Source organism: Cyprinus carpio, chromosome B22 (genome assembly GCF_018340385.1).
Source record: "Cyprinus carpio isolate SPL01 chromosome B22, ASM1834038v1, whole genome shotgun sequence".
Lineage (NCBI taxonomy): Eukaryota > Metazoa > Chordata > Actinopteri > Cypriniformes > Cyprinidae > Cyprinus > Cyprinus carpio.
In genome coordinates, this window is record NC_056618.1 from 22,866,826 (window position 1) to 22,884,699 (window position 17,874).

Consider the following 17,874-nt stretch of genomic DNA (forward strand, 5'->3'; position numbering starts at 1 on the left):
AATTATACTATTTGTTAAAAAAAAGCATGAGAAAAAGTAAAAGTATAGATCAGAAAGCATTGTGAAGCTGTGTGTAAATAAAGTCAGAAAGTGCAGCGTCAGCAGCACGAGGAGCTTGATTGAATGTGATAAAGCACGTGCCTCAGGAAATTTGCTGCTTCTCCCCACACAGACGCTAAAGAAAAACACACTTTCATCTGAACTTCTGCATACATTCCTGTATTTAAAAAAATAATCAATCTCGGAGGATATTTTGACGTCCTTTCCATCGAAGTAATCGCGCTCGTGCACCTGCGATGTAAAATTCCCATTTTTTTAAAAAACGTGGCCTGTCGCGTGATCTCCACGGAACGACAGAACGCGTTAATCTTGTACAAAAGGTAATCTCTCGTCAATAAAACACATTAATAATATAAATGCAAAGATATAAACGTTTAAAGCCGGCTGTTAAGTGTGTAAGCCCTTGCATTTTGTGTTAAACCAGTATTGTCAATTCAACAATTATGTTTAGGGTGTTGACATCATGGTGGAATAACATTTGTTGTCATGTTTTTGTCGTCTATCAAGTATGTAAATTGTGTCCCACTTGTGTTTTTAGCTGTGAGGATGACCCAAGATCAGCTCCTCACGGGTTTGAAGAAGGATGTCCGCTCTCTTCTGGTCTCTGCTAAGCATGGTTTGACCCCTGAGCAGCTCAAGAAAGACTACCACACCATGCTGGGCTTCCCCATGCCCCTCAGGTTACTGGGATTCAGAAATGTTTTGGATATGGTAAAGGAAATGCCGGATGTTGTGCACTTGGAATACCACCTCGATGGCAGCATCATTTTAAAAGGTGATTTTAGTAGGCTATTTCATGCCTTTTGTAAATCAATATTTATGGCTTAGAGAATGACTTTTCTGCATATTCATGCTAAAACTTCTTGAATACACCATTAAATTGCTACATTCTATGGCTAGTCATAAGCTGTTGGTATTGGGGAAGAGGTTTTTTCATTCTAGTGGACATTTGATTGGACAAACATTTGGACACACCCACAGGTGCAAGATGAGTCATTAATATTTTTATCTATCCACCTTTTTCTTTACTGTGGAAGTAAGCCTATGGGTGAGACTTCCGGTTCATTAGCCGCTATAGGGAAATAACGAGAAGAATAACAACGTGCAGTAAATGCTAAAACTGTTTGCACTACAAACCAGTGTGTTCATAATTAAGATTATACGTTAAAATAATATGGTAAGACACACCAATTTTCAATATTGTACAGCTAAAAATAGCTGATGAGACCGGAAGCTAGACCCATAGAATTTACAAATGGACATGCCCATTTTTACAGCAAGAAAAAGGTGATTGATATATTTTATTTTATTTTTTTTATCAGGATGTTAGCTTAATTTAGCCTTTATATCTGTTAAAATTAGAGGTGTAATGGTACATGTATTCATACTGAATATTTTTGGTTCAGGTAATTAGGTTTGGAAAAAATGCAGCATTTATTCAAACATAGCACGTGCAAAAAGTGTGTGTGTGGGACCGGGGTTGTTATAGTTTAAACTAAAACCATAAAAAACGGCGTTACTTGAAATAAAATGACAAAAACTGGTGTTAACTAAAATATAAAATGATGTTAACTGATGTTATTATTTCTAGCTAGTTGCCAAGGTAACATTTCCCATTTTTATTTAGTTTAAATTGATGTACTAAAATACCTCAAACTGAAATAAAATGACTAAAAACGATGTAAACAAATATAAAATAACATTTAAATGAATAGAAGTATTAATAAAGCTAATAATATTTACCTTAGTTTATGTCGATATACTTTGACTTTGCAAACACATCTGGAAAATAACACATACTGGTGTGGGAAAAATCTAAGTTGTCCTAAACATCTTATGGTACATTTCTACCAGCCCGAGCAAACTTTTCCAGAAAGTTTGCTTTGGCAAGCTGTTTCAAACTCTCTTAAAGAAATGTGTTTTGGCATGATCAAAAATGAAGTCACACCATCTTCGATTTCACTTGAGGTATATCAGGGCCTTTAGAACTATTATGTTTATTAATTTTTTTTCTCTTTGCAGCCGTTGTAGATGAGAGCACCAAAGGCATCCAAGAGCTGGTGGCTAAGCAACGTGACCCCAAAACCAAAGCCAACATTCGGAGGGGAACCCCAGGAAACTTCCACATCTCTTACCCACGGAACCAGCCCGTTATTCTCCCTCGCCGTGGCCAATCAAAACCCACTCTGCCCGCTCAACTGCGTAGCCAGCTAAAACAGTTACTATCTCATGGGCCGGTCAGATTATCAGAACTGGAGTCTAGGTATATGGCGCAGTTCGGAAAGCCGCTCAACATCATGCAGTATGGCTTCTACTCCATTTCCGAGATGCTGGCGGCTGCCACAGATTTCTTAATCATGCAGCAGAGTCGCACAGGCTCGCAACTGCTGCTGAGGAATGCTATAATGCCACAAAATCAGATCAAACATCTGATGACAAATCTTTCTAAGCCAAGTATGTATATGATAATGTAATTTCTAGAGAGAGAGGTTGATATCATGCTTTAGTTTTGGTTCCGATCGATTATTTATGTCTTTTCCATCATGATTACTCAGCAGTGGCATCTCCTTTGGTGGCAAAACAGAAGCCAGTCAGTCCTAAAGCAGCTTCGCCGCCTGAGAGGAACAAGCAAGATTCGCAGTCCCCCCCTGCTGTTCCTAAACCGGAGCCTGTGAAGGCAGAGCACTCTTTTGAAGAAACTATTTTTAAGGTTTGGATATTTGTATGCAATCAGGGTGATATTTCATGTTGTGCTATATATAAATCAATACTGCAAGGTAAATCTTCTTACAGCTTGAGGAGGAGCTCAGACAGCAGATCCTCGAGAAGGGCACCGCTGGCACCGTCAGCCACGAGCTGAAAGATAAGCTACGGAAGGTCAGACATAACCGCTTTAAAACTCAGCCTTTCTTGTCTCATCTTTTCACCTTGGCTTATTTTTGAGATATGGATATTTTTTCAGGTTGTTGCTGAAAATGGCAGTGGGATATCCATTCACAATCTTCCCACAGAATACAAGGTATTCTCTCACAAGCCTGTCAAGACCATATCCGAGTTCATATCTGAAGAAGAAAATACGAAAATGTGTTCTACCTACAGAAAATTAAGCCTATTTTGTACGTTTTTGCATCTTTTTTTTTTTATTTTCATGGAAGCCTGTTGTCGCCATGGAAAAAAAAAAAAGTTAATTGTTACTTTTTATCTCAAAATTCCAAAATTTTTGAATTGTGTTTATATCTTACAATTCTGACATTTTTCTCACTATTTATCAAAATTTCTTTATCGCAATCTGAGTTTGTAACTCGTAGTTCTGACTTTTTTGTTCTCAGAATTCTGAATTTACATCTTGCGATTCGGTTGTTTCCCTGCCATAGAATAAAAAAAGGTAATTGTGACTTTTCTTACAATTTGAGAAAAGTCACTATTTTTCTCGCAATTGTAAGCTTACATTTCGTAAATCTGACTTTTTTTTTCCCAATTCTGAGTTTATATTGAGATGGAGGAAAAAAGTCAGAATTGTGAGATATTAACTCAGAATTGTGAGATTAGGCAATTACCTTTTTATTATTATTTTTTTATACTGTGACAAAAACAAGCTTCCATAGATTTTGTGTTGAAACTGTAAGGTATAATGTAGTCGTATGTCGAGGTCACGCAAAATAAGCCTCGATGATGGTTGGAATATTGCATCACTAAGTGAAAATTAAAACATCATATCCACAGCAATATTTTTTCTAGAGTTTCTAGATGGTGCCAGTGAGCTTTTCTAACTTATGATCTGTTTTTGGATGTTAGCGAATGTATGGTGAGGAGTTGCCGGTGAGCCAGTATGGCTTTCTGAGCGTGACGGAAATGGTTGGGGCTTTGAGTGACACATTGTCCATCCAAAAATGTGCTGACAAAAGTGAAAACCAATGGATGGTTGTGGAGTTCAAACCAAATGACATACAACCCACTGAACCTGGTACTTAGCTTCATGTCATATTGATTTGAAAAGACAAATGAGTGCTCCTAGGTTATTGATCATCTTTAATGAAACTTTGATTGTGATCTATTTCTTTGGCAGAATTATCCCCGGGTCACGGCACCACATCCAGTCTGACGACTGAATCCCAGAATCCCTCCAGCAAAGCCTATTATTTCAGCTGTGCCGAGTCTGCATGGGAGCGCGAAGAGGTGGAGCAATACACAGACACCCAAGAGTCCAAGACTGAGCTCAGAATCACCAATAAAACCATCCATCAGGTTAAGATTCATTATTGATAATCCATTATCATTCCTAAGGAACCTAACAAAATGTACTTTAGTAAAGTTGCGTGGTATTCATGTATAAAAAGGCATTATTACCACTACATTATTAATACTACATATAATGGAACATAATGATTCTTTAGTTCTTTCTTAAGATAAACTTAAGATCAACTAAGTGTACTCAACTGTGCTCTTTTGGGACAACGTGAATATGAACTAAAATGCGCTTTTAACAGACTATCTCTATATTTAAAAACTGCATTTAGTCACCACTTGTAGTACACTTGAGTGTACTAGTCTATGAAAGATGGGTTCAAGTGTACAACAAGTGGTAACTAAATAATTTTTAGGTAGTAATTTTTATGTTAAAAGCGCATTTTAGTTCATATTCATGGTGTCCCAATAGTACTAAAGAATCATTTTTAGTATATTAAGTACAAAATGATTGCATGAAAATAGAGGATTGGAAGTGTACCTTTTTTTTATTTTATTTTTTATTTTTTTTCTACCTGGAAATACTAGTGTTCTAATAATTTTGGCCAGCACTGTGTGTGTGTGTGTATAAATGTGATTAATCACATCCAAAATCAATTTTTGTTTGAATAATATATGTGTGTGTTCTTTGTATATTTAATATGTATATAGAAATACACACATACAGTGTATATTTTGAAAATATTTACATGACTACATTGATATTCATATAATTTATTATAAATAAATATATTTAATATATAACAACATATGTTTCTGAAATATATACTGTATGTGTGTATTTATACATAATAAATATACACAGTACACATTGTGTAAACAAAAACTTATTTTGGCTGTGATTAATCGTTTGACAGCACTAATATATATGTATATAAAAACACACATAATTCTAAACATCATAAGAGTATAATGTGTTTGTCGTAGATGGCAGATCTTTTCCCAGAGCTGGTGGTGAGTCGAGTTTCAGCGGTTCCTCCAGACGCAGTGCGCTGCCAGAAGCTGAAGCCCCCGGCTCGCAGGAGGGAGAGAGAGCTGGTGCCTGTCCTGGTGGAGCAGACGGAGTCTCCCAGCCACTTCTACATCCGCTTCAGCCAGAACAAGGAGGCCAGAGCCCTGGAGAACATGATGATTGAAATGAGGTATCTCACTTATTACGTTGTATGTTGAATTGTCACTGATTAATTTCATAACTATTTGTGCTGGGATTGAGTAGTATGTCATTCCGAACATGACTAATACTTGTTTCCAGGAGCTGTTACTCTTACCCAGATGTGACAGAGAGATACCGGCTGCCTGATGCGTATGTGCGGCCGGGTCAGGTGTGCTGTGTGGCCCCCAGAGACATGTGGTTCTACCGGGTTGTGATCCACGAGCTCTTCAGTGATACTGAAGTAAAGGTGTACTATGTTGACTTCGGAGACATCACAAAAGTGGAACGAAACAGCCTCCGGTTTCTAAAGTAAGTTTATAAATTGTTATAAAACAATGAAAGTGTTGTTTAAACCTAAACTTAATTTTATGTAAATGATTACCTGAGGTTTTGTTTTATAATTATTAGTATTGCACCATGAATTAAAGTTGTTGAATTTGTTTAGGGAATATATTTTTGTGTCTCTGCTGCTTTGTATACTCTCAAAATCTTTCCAGAGCTTGTTATGCTGATCTTCCGGCTCAGGCTGTCCCTGCAATGTTAGCTGGAGTTCGGCCCATCACGGTAAGCAGTGTTGTTATTGTTAAGTTAAACTATCAAAAACCATTTGTTAAAGTAAAATTAAAAATGTTGCCTTGGAATAAAATTGGATATTAAGATTTTTTTTTTTCATTGAAAGTTATGTTGATTGCAATAAAACACCTTTATTAATAAAACAGCTTGAGTAAATTGTCACAATATTTTCAGTTTGGGTGAACTATTACTTGTATAAAAATATTCTATTAAGGGTGGGTAATATAAGAGAAAAATCACAAACATCACAACATTCTTAATTTTGATGTATTATGATTTATATTTGATACAGTTTTTTCATGGATTTTTACTTGGTCCTTATTTTCAAGCAAAATTGATTGCAATGACACAAATGTAATAAATAAAATTTTTATTTTTATTTATTCATTTTTTTATCTAAATGATCTATTCTGTCTGTTCTACATACAGGTGCATCTCAAATTAGAATATCGTGGAAAAGTTTATTTATTTCAGTAATTCAACTCAAATTGTGAAACTCGTGTATTAAAAAAATTCAGTGCACACAGACTGAAGTAGTTTAAGTCTTTGTTTCTTTTAATTGTGATGATTTTGGCTCACATTTAACAAAAACCCACCTATTCACTCTCTCAACAAATTATAATATGGTGACATGCCAATCAGCTAATCAACTCAAAACACCTGCAAAGGTTTCCTGAGCCTTCAAAATGGTCTCTCAGGTTGGTTCACTAGGCTACACAATCATGGGGAAGACCTGCTTGATCTGACATTTGTCCAGAAGACAATCATTGACACCCTTCACAAGGAGGGTAAGCCACAAACATTCATTGCCAAAGAAGGTGGCTGTTCACAGAGTGCTGTATCCAAGCATGTTAACAAAGTTGAGTGGAAGGAAAAAGTGTGGAAGAAAAAGATGCACAACCAACCGAGAGAACCGCAACCTTATGAGGATTGTCAAGCAAAATCGATTCAAGAATTTGAGTGAACTTCTCAAGGAATGGACTGAGGCTGGGGTCAAGGCATCAAGAGCCACCACACACAGACGTGTCAAGGAATTTGGCTACAGTTGTCATATTCCTCTTGTTAAGTCACTCCTGAACCACAGACAACATCTCCTTACCTGGGCTAAGGAGAAGAACTGTTGCCCAGTGGTCCAAAGTCCTCTTTTCAGATGAGAGCAAGTTTTGTATTTCATTTGAAAACCAAGGTCCTAGAGTCTGGAGGAAGGGTGGAGAAGCTCATAGTCCAAGTTTCTTGAAGTCCAGTGTTAAGTTTCCACACTCTGTGATGATTTGGGGTGCAACGTCATCTGCTGGTGTTGGTCCATTGTATTTTTTGAAAACCAAAGTCACTGCAACCGTTTACCAAGAAATTTTGGAGCACTTCATGATCCTTCTGCTGACCAGCTTTTTGAAGATGCTGATTTCATTTTCCAGCAGGATTTGGCACCTGCCCACACGGCCAAAAGCACCAAAAGTTGGTTAAATGACCATGGTGTTGGTGTGCTTGACTGGCCAGCAAACTCACCAGACCTGAACCCCAAAGAGAATCTGAAGTTTTGTCAAGAGGAAAATGAGAAACAAGAGACCAAAAAATGCAGATGAGCTGAAGGCCACTGTCAAAGAAACCTGGGCTTCCATACCACCTCAGCAGTGCCACAAACTGATCACCTCCATGCCACGCCGAATTGAGGCAGTAATTAAAGCAAAAGGAGCCCCTACCAAGTATTGAGTACATGTACAGTAAATGAACATACTTTCCAGAAGGCAAACAGTTCACTAAAAATGTTTTTTTTTTAATTTTTTTTTTTTATTGGTCTTATGAAGTATTATAATTTGTTGAGATAGTGAATTGGTGGGTTTTTGTTAAATGTGAGCCAAAATCATCACAATTAAAAGAACTGAAGACTTAAACTACTTCAGTCTGTGTGCATTGAATTACTGAGTTTCACAGTTTGAGGTGAATTACTGAAATAAATGAACTTTTCCACGACATTCTAATTTGAGATGCACCTGTAATTTTTTTTTTCAATGCAAGCCATAAGGCTTTAAGGCTTCTTATGTCACAGCAATGAAGACTTACAGTTCAGTAAGCGAATCAGATATTGATTTAGTAAACTCTGAATGAATTGATTCTGAGCAAGTGATTCATTAGGCTGATTCAAACCGTTAACCCCTAAATCTGTCAATTATTAATAAATTCAACTACACTTTTTGTGTTGTATGCTGGTTTTCCATGCAGCAGATGGAGAACCAGCTTTTGGTTGTTTATTACTCATTATGTCGCACTAGTTATTTTCTTTTTCTTCACATTTTCCTTCTGTCTTTTTTTCTCTCAGAGCATTTGGACTCAGAGTGCGATCAACGCTTTCCAGAGGATGTGCTGTGAGCGCACGCTGGTGGCCGCCATCCACAGCTACCAGGAGGACTTCCTGTTGCTCTTCCTGTGCGACACAAACACGGAGGAGGATGTTTACATTCACCTCGCCCTACAGAAAGAGGGCCACGCCATTCCCTCCGTTACCGCTTATGGATTGGTCTGGGTTCAAATCTTAATTTAAACCCACTTGTGTAAAACCCTGTAAGAATCTGTTCTTCAGTGTTTGCTGGTTTCTTCTTGTTTGGCTTTTTAGGTGTCAGAGAAGTTCAACCCAGTGACGTCTTATTTTGGAGATGATCAGCTTGAGGAAGTAAAGGAGTGTCTCTCACCATCCACGTCTTTTCTAGAAACCCAGATCTGTTTTCAGGGAAATGGTTCTCTGAGCTCCTCTCAAACGGTATCTTTAATCTACAAATCCAGCATCATGATACAGCACTGATGGGCCATAAGCCAGTGAAGCTCTGTCAGTTAGCTCTGTGAAATTTCAGTGCTGTTCGACTGGGCCGAATGACAGTGAGCAGCACTGGATCTTATGGGTGTTTGGGAGCTCGGGTTTTTAAAGGGATAGTTCACCCAAAATTACCCCATGATTTACTCGCCCTCAAGCCATCCTAGGTGTATATGAATATGAGTTTATTTAAAAAAATGTCTTGATTCTTCTGAGCTTTATTATGGCAGTGAATGAGGGTCAAGATTTTGAGGCCCAATAAAGTGCGTCCATCCATCATAAAAAGTGCTCCACATGGCTCTGGAGGGTTTATAAAGGCCTTCTGAAGCAAATCTATATTTTGTAAGAAAAATGTCCATATTTTATAAACCGTAATCTATAACTTCATTTTTTAATATAACTCTGATTGTATTCCTCTGAAAGTCATGTACTCCTAGGATGGCTTGAGGTTGAGTGAATCATGGGGTCATTTTTATTTTTGGGTGAACTATCCCTTTAAGTGGCATACATTAGGTTTTGCTCACAAAGTGACTCGGATGCAGATTTTGTGAGTTTTACAAAAGGAATTATCTTGCATATCCCTATGTAGTTAAGCAAATTCATATACAAGGTGTCTGTTAATGAATTGCTGAAATGTACACTAATCACTTGATAATGTAGACTTTAAATATAGTACAAATCTGCCATAAACGTAGCATCATATTGAGAACGTTATAGAATGTGAAATCTAGCCTATAGTAAATTCTATTTGTTTTCCTTGCTTGTGAATATATATATATAGAGAGAGTTTCCGCTAGAAAAAAATGGTGCCGGTCAAAGTGACCGGCAGAGGTTTCGTTTTCCGGACATTTTGATGATATGCCGGTCAAATATCGCCTCTTAATTAGTCAAGTTGAGGAAAACTGAAAGCAGTTTATGTAACTTAAAAAAAAGACATAATCATGGCGTATATGCAACATGTTTATTAGCCTAACTTTCAAATAGACGGAAAAAAAACATGAACGTCCGATTGGCGTCAATCAACCAATTGTTTTTTACTAAAACATGGTCATTGCTCTGACTATGTTCAATGAGAGCAGACATTCTCAAATTATTCGACCCTCTTGTGAATCCGTTGCGTCGTCCTGCCTTTTCGCAGCACGAACAATTGAACATTTTTTCGTTACCATCAACTACCTCACATCTTAGCCATGGGAACTTGTCACTCCATTCCGACCGATACGCCCTACACTTCGGCTTTTTCTCCGGTGGTGGCGGAGCTGTCTGGCTTTGGACATCTGAGGCTTCAGGCGTTCCTGATTCAGTATCCTCCTTCGCGTCTGGCCTCTGAAAAAAACTTTTAAGGCTAGACATTTTTCACAAGCTGGACCAAAAACTCATGTAATTTGTGCACCAAAGTTTTATTAACTAGACGCTAACACGCGTAACTAAATCTAAACAAACAAACATACAATCACTCATACATGGAGAAAGGGGAAATGAGTCTTGATGGATGAAACCATTAGGAAAACCAGAGAATGAAGCATTGAAAAGTCAGTTAACCACCTGAGTAAAACCATCAGCACCGTTTATATCGGGGTCTACAGCTTATACTAAACCTCTGTTTCGTTTAGTTAAATGTACGATACTTGCATTGCCTTGGTCGTTGACGAGTGTCCGGATGCAGTCTCGGATGAAAGTCTTGATGGTTTCCAGGTCTGGACTTGCGATCACGTTCTTCTGGGTTTGAAGAGTGATGAATGCCAACAATGTTCTGACTCGGTGTGGATTGGGAGTTTCTTCCCAGGTGGAAATTGAAAAGAGAAGAGTGCAGAGCTCTAGAGACGACAGCTGAAATGATGAGGCCACAGCCTGGTGCCAAACTTAGGGGGTCCAGAAGAGTTCTAGCTCAACATCCCCATCCTCTTAGGATCTAAACGTACCACAGACTGAACTGTGTTGAAGCCTGCCAGGCGCGGCTGCGCCGGCTCTGGGACTTAGCAACCAGAAGATGGGAAGGCTGATGAGAGACGAGTGAAGAGACTAAAAAGCGAGGCGGGTCACTGAAGTGAGGCCTTTTAAGTTCTGTGGAGGTCACACCTCTCGGGAGTCAAAGAGCCGATGGTGACTTGCACTTCTCAAGGGAAAGTTTATGACTCTTTGTCTCCGAACATGGTCATTTGCATATGTAACTGGATTGGACGTTAATGCAAAGACTACTCAAGATTCTTAGAACACTAATATGTTGAATAGGTATAAACATATAATATACACTCTCAATTAGATCATCCAAAGACGAATACATAGAGACCAAACATGGTATAGGTGAGTTTACATTAACTAGTGATCTATCATATAAGCATGCATGAAACGGTATACAATACACAAGACCCTATACAAGGAGGTAGTAATCATACACAAAGACCTGGGGATATGCATTATAAGAAAGTCAGAGAAAAATCTGTCTATAAAATAATAATAAAATAAGTCATTTTCTATAACAGTATGTGTCTGTTTTAGAGATAACTGAGTAGGGAGGAAGATTCCCTCTACATACTTTTAGGTTGTAAAGTTTATCTGATCTGGCTGAGGTGTCCTAGCCTAGAGATCGTTCACGGACATATAGGCACGAGTCTGGTGTTGGTTGAGGGGTCTGTGATTGATTGTTAATCTAATGAATAATTGATCTGTTAAATCTAATGAACAAGTGTGTGTCTGATTGGTCCAAATGCTACTATATTATTCTGTCAAAGGATTAATCGCAATTAATCGCATCCAAAATAAAAGTTTTTGTTTACTCAATATATGTGTGTACTGTGTATATTTATTATGTATACACAAATACACACACATACAGTATATATTTTGAATATGTATATATTTATATATAAATATATTTAATATATAAACATTACATATTTTTCTTAAATATATACATGCATGTGTTTTGTATTTATATATACATAAACACACATTATTTGAACAAAGACTTTTATTTTGGATGCGACAGCACTAATATATATATATATACACACACATACACACACACTTTTTTGCATATATATTATATAATAATCATTTAAATGCGTAGTATTATATGTGGGGAAAAAAAGAGAAAGTTTGTTGTTAACTGATAAAATGTTGTTTTCCATGGGTTTAAAATAATTTTTTTGAGAAAATTTACAGACAATATATATATTTTTACAGGCAATGAAACTGTATTGTGCAATTATTTTTATTAGTAATATTTTATTGTATAAAACATTGTATTATATTGTGATAGTTTTATAATAAAGTTTGTGGGTAACCAACCAAAAGAGTAAAGTAGTCAGCAAGTGTTCATTCACTCTGGTTTGTTTATTGCAGGTTTCCAGCTCTGAAAATGGAGAAACTAACTTTTCCTCCATAAATGTGGACTCAACCCTCGACATTCCTGCCCTTGAGTTTATAAATGTTCCTGACGTCAACACTGCTGCTAAAGTGAGTCGAATTACATATATACAATAATATTTTGGATTAATTTCTTTAAACCTCATATTTCCTTTCAGAGTGGGAAAGTAAATCCATCTGAGGCTCCACAGGCTGAAGACTCATTATGCTGCAGTGAATGGGATCAGGGATGGACAGCAGAGGACGAAACAGATAAGACGAAACTAGAACCTGATGTCAATACCGAAGACGAATCGAAAGTAAGGATGCCAGCTCATCCACAATATGCATGACATGACCGCTTTGGAGTGTCACAAATATTTGACAGGAAAAAGAGGTAAAGCCTGAGGTAAAATCTGATCGCAGTGCTCATGAATGAAGCTCCAAGCTTCAGACTTACATTCCTCACAGCGTTTAGCACACAGTCATCGCTCAGAATGACATGAAGTGCTGTGTGTCTGGAGATTTAATCTCCTGACGTATTGCTCCCCTTTACATCCACGTTCTCCCGCTGAGCCCTTTGGGAGGCAGTTGAGCTTAATTGTGTGGTGATTAGATGAGAATGTTAATTAGCCTCTCCACAGAGGTTCATCTATTTAATCATTTAACAGAACGGTTCATGAGAAAAGGCAAGTTTCTACAAGAGACATGCAATAGTCATTTTCAGCTATTTGCAGGATGAAATCACAGAATCTAGCATAGCAGTTGCTGTTTCTTTTAAAGCTGGAGTGTCTAATTTTTTATTTTAAAATACTTGCTGAAATACAGTATATAGGGCTCTATGATTTCCGCGATGCGGAAAATGCGGATGGAATCACGGAATCCAGTCATAAAAACGGAATTTACAGTTTAATGCGGAATGTCACGGAATTTGTCAAATTTTGAATGAATTAATAAAAAGTAGGTCATTACACTTAAATCAAATCGCGATAAGGACTAGTGTCTGTAAATATTAAGCCGTAAAAGTCGATTTAAATATGAATCCTGCATGTTCTGCGTGTCTCTGTTAATGAATATCGCAGAGGCGCGGTTGCGTTTTAATAGTAAATCCCCTTTGTTTACCTAAAAATAAAGTTTGCTTAATTTTCAATAATTAAAAGATAAATTAAATTAATGTTTTATGCCTTCATTTGATAACCAGAAAAATGTAAATACACAAAAGAATTTGTGAGGGGAAAAAAAAACATTTCATAAGGCTATTTTAAGAAAAATTGAATAAATTACATTGTTTTTATGCATTTGAATAATTACACATGCTAAAACACAGAATTATGCAACAATAAAACAATAAAACATTTCATAGGACCCTAAGCATGTAATTTTTGTTAAACTTTTAATAAATTTATGTGAAAATGTATAAGTTTCATGATTTTAATTAATTAGACATGCTTATTGATTAATTAAAATTTATTTTATCAATTAAGAAGGAGTCGAGAAAAATGAAAACGGAAAAAACGGTATTTGAAAAAAAAAAAACGGAATTTGGGAAAAAATAAAACGGATTTCATAGGGCCCTACAGAATATATATAAGGGTGTAACGGTTCACAAAATTAAATTCAAACCATGAAGGCGAGCCAATGTATATCACCAAAGAAACAATTCAATTTTTATTGATGACTGCAGTGTTAATATTTTAATTATAGGTCTATAATTCATTGTATAATAGACCTGTTTTAAAAGCATTTTAATCGAAGATTATTAAGCTTTTTGTTATCCTCGCAGCGCATCAGTTAATTTTTAACAAATTAATTGTAATCTTAATTTAATAATGAAAGTAACTTCATAATAATAATAGGCCTAGTAAAATAAGAATGTAACAGGCCTACATTAATTAGAAATGCCAGATCCTTTTAGTATTGCCAATAATTGGTGTTTTTGACCGTATCTCTGGCTATCGTCGATACAAGATCATCGTCTTTCGATGCAACTCAGCAAGGGGAGGTTATCGCAGGGCCATCCACAACGCCACTGGCGCAACTGGCACAGCACGATGCTGGTTACGTGGTTTGGGCTCTTTTTGAGCACAGTGGCACTGAGAACATTATATTTCATACTCTTTAAGCTCTTTTATTTACCAAATGTAATGGGATTAGTCCAACGAATCATTCGGTTCGTAATGCGTACCGAACCAAAAGCCACTCACAGAACTAAACATAACAAAAAAAATTATCGTTATACATATATGTATATTAAAATTGTATACATTTTTATACTTGCTTAAATTAACAGTAATGTCTAATATTAATATATAATAATGTTTATTTACATTTTTTTCAACTATATTTACAAAAATCCTTGCTAAAATATGCAGAGACATCTAAGACATTTGATTAATCCAGACCCTTAAAAACTGAGGTATTTCTGTAAACAATTTTTTAAAAATAACATTTTCTATGTGAACATAGGTAACATTTGTTTATAGTATTATAGTAATGTATGTAGTATTACTTTTTTACAGTGGCTAAAGTGTGTAATTTTTACCTTAAAATGTTTGCTTGAAATAATTTTAATGTCTAATATTAATTAATATGTAATGTTGTTTGTTTATTTGATTGTTTCATCAATGACAGACGAAAACCTGCTTGATTTAGATTTTTTCTCCCTCCAATTGTTGGTCTCTTTAGTGACTCTACATGGATGATAATTACTCACTTAAGCTTTCAATTAAGGCAATACTTTAAAGGGATGGTTCACCCAAAACTGAAAAGTAGCTTATTAATTACTCACCCTCAAGACCTTCGCTCATCTTTTTTTAAATACGAAGCTAGAGTGCGTTACAGTTCACCCCATAAACACAATCAAGCCTTCAAAAATAGCCAATTGACCAATTGTTTTTTTTTTTTTTTTCTTTGCACACAAAAATTATTCTCGTAGCTTCGTAACATTAAGATTGAACCCCTGATTTCACATGGACTATTTTAACGATGTTCTTTCTACCTTTCTGGGCTTTGAACACGTCAGTTGCCTTGCTGTCTATGGAGGGTCAGAAAGCTCTAGGATTTCATCAAAAATATCTTAATTTGTGTTCCGAAGATGAACGAAGGTCTTACGGGTTTGGAACGACAAGAGCGTGAGTAATTAATGACAAAATTTTCATTTTTGGCTGAACTATCCCTTTGAACATTTCTAAAGCAAATTAAATGATCTACGTGGTCACATCAAGGTTATTATTTCTTTTTTTCTCCATGTTTTTTTCACATAGCCAGAGACTGTGCCTAATCCTCTACCTGTCCAAGCAGCAGTATGTGAACCGCAGATGTGTGCATCTCCAGTTGAACCAAAGCCCATCTCAACCGCATGCACTAGCCCTCACACCCCTGACCCCATCAGGATCAGCTCCGGCTATCCAGGTACAGCACATCAATGCCACAATAAGAAATATCTTACTTCCTCAAAAAATTGTCATATGAAATCCAAATCAACTTTGTTTGCTTTGACAACATGAGTTTTCCTAGTTTTTCCAGGTGTACCTGTTAATCTGGTCCAGCCCCCGCTCTCCCACTTTATGATGCAGTTATTCGGCAGTCCAGGTCATCTGGGACCAGTTCCAAACCCTCTGTTCCAGCACCACACATCTCCGCTAGCTCTGAGACCAGCTGCGCGCCTGTCCGCCGGAGCCAGCATCCTACACTGGCGCTCCAATTACATAGCTTGACCAGCCACAATTGGTGCGTTTTGTACTTTTGTCATGTTCAATAACTTTTGTTCTTTCGTTTCTTTGGCTGCAACATCCCAGAAATATATCAAATGATATATAAGAAAAGCAGCAGAGGGCAGGTCAAAGTGGATACAGTTCTTATTCTTTTTAGCACAATGTCTCTCCAGTAGCACGCTATTCTTTATTTTTATGTATTTGCATGTACAGTGCTGAAGTTTTGCGTTTTCTCTATGGACCAAACTTGCAATTTGTTTGTTTTATTTGTTATTAAGTTGCTTGTTCGGTGTTCGATTTAGATTTTTTCTTTTATCAAGAACCAAAAGGTTTTATAAAAAAAGAGGATGATACACTGAAAATTGTCTAATTGTGTCTGTTTTGCATCTAATATCATTTTTAGGTATAACAAAACTGAATACTTTTTGGAGTCCTTGTGTTTGAGCACAAATTTTCTGACTTGAACCGCTTTTCTGGGACTTGTTCTCGCAAACAATTAGCCACTCCTGATCTGCAAAGGCAAGACGATGTCAAAGTTTGTTTTCCGTTACCAGCTTGATACGATTTCATACACATGTGGACATGCTACCGATGCGCTGTTCATCTTTCCGTGACTAGTGTTTTCTAGTTTTACTGGATTGTTTATAAAACGTGCTGCAGTGTACAAAATTCAATCAGTGGTATCCCAACACCGTTTTGTTTTCTTTTATGTACCTTCGATCAATTCCACCCACTGGTTTTCTGCCTTTTGGAATATTTAGTCCTCCGTGGGAGGATTGTTGCTCCACTGAGCATGTTGAGATATTAAATTACTCAAACAGGATGTCGTGTAACCAAGTGCATCCATAATGTGCCACACAAACAGTGGAGCCAAGGAAAGGGTACAGGTTGGTAGAGCTCCACCGGTCCTGAATCTTCTTCCTTGTTTGGTCCAATTAAAGCAAAAAACATCACAACAATCATTCATCGAGAAAATAAAAATACAATTTAAAATAAAAAAAACAACCATTGAACCAAAAAATAACAAAACAAAAATAAAAAAACTAAATTAAAGCTTGGTGCCGAAACCAAATAAGCATTGGACTCTAAGATAATGAAGTTTGATTGAAGAAACACATTTTTCTGAGTATGGAAGCTCATTTCTGCCACAAATAAAAAAATAAAAGAAATAAATAAAAATAAAAAATCAGGGTTTGGTCGATTTTGATTGTCATGATTATGCCTTTTCATGTCCATTTCTGTTAAAAATTAAAGAAATCATGCTTTGGTAAATTATAACTGACAAATCAATATGGCATAAAAACTTTAGGCAAAAACTTGATTTGAGAATTGAGAAGTCATAATTGAGAAGACAATTTTTTGTAATTTTTTTTTTTTTTGTCATGTATGACAGAATTTTTTTTTAATTTAAATAATAGATTTTATTTAATTTTATTAATACATTTATTTTGAATCTCGCATTTCTGAATTTAAACTCACAATTATGAGTTTTTTAATAAGTGGCTATTTTATTAAAAATTCTGATTAAAAAAGTCATTGATTACTCATCATTTTTTATGAGTATTTTTATGAGATTTTAAAACGTTTTTCTAATAATTTTGACTTAGTATCTCAATTTCAACTTGTCAAAAAAAAAATCATTTTTTTCCTCAAAATTATGAAATTGTCACATTGCGTGTCACAATTTTAACTTGCATCTCAATTGACTTTTTTTTAATCCCATAATTGCCTTTTTCGTTTTATAAATTAACTCATAATTTTATTTTATCTCAAAATTTAGACTCGTCAGTTGAATCTCATTTTGACTTTCTCATAACTGACTTCTCATAATTATCACTTAGCATGCCATAATATCAACATTGTCATAATTATGACTTATCCCATAACTGACTTTTTGTCTGGCTGTCATAATTTCAACTTTTCATCTCATAATATTGACTTATCTCAGTTTAGGTGAATTTTTTTTCTTATTATTA

General features: G+C 36.1%; 1 protein-coding gene across 2 annotated transcripts; it reads left to right on the forward strand.

Moving 5' to 3' along the window:
- Positions 1 to 111: 111 nt before the first annotated feature.
- On the forward strand, positions 112 to 16,805 carry tdrd5 (tudor domain containing 5). 2 transcript variants are annotated; one of them, XM_042749654.1, is made up of 17 exons: positions 112 to 380; positions 599 to 835; positions 2,083 to 2,514; positions 2,619 to 2,770; positions 2,854 to 2,937; positions 3,023 to 3,079; positions 3,856 to 4,024; positions 4,127 to 4,305; positions 5,233 to 5,447; positions 5,558 to 5,767; positions 5,956 to 6,022; positions 8,349 to 8,546; positions 8,643 to 8,786; positions 12,183 to 12,296; positions 12,365 to 12,505; positions 15,449 to 15,596; positions 15,702 to 16,805. In XM_042749654.1, the coding sequence occupies exons 2-17, from the start codon at positions 607 to 609 to the stop codon at positions 15,899 to 15,901; spliced, it is 2,739 nt and encodes a 912-aa protein (XP_042605588.1). In that variant the 5' UTR covers positions 112 to 380; positions 599 to 606; the 3' UTR covers positions 15,902 to 16,805. The 2 variants fall into 2 exon arrangements, with proteins under 2 accessions (XP_042605588.1, XP_042605587.1); XM_042749653.1 differs by having other exon boundaries at positions 113 to 380; positions 2,616 to 2,770; positions 15,702 to 16,803.
- The last annotated feature ends 1,069 nt before the right edge of the window (positions 16,806 to 17,874 follow it).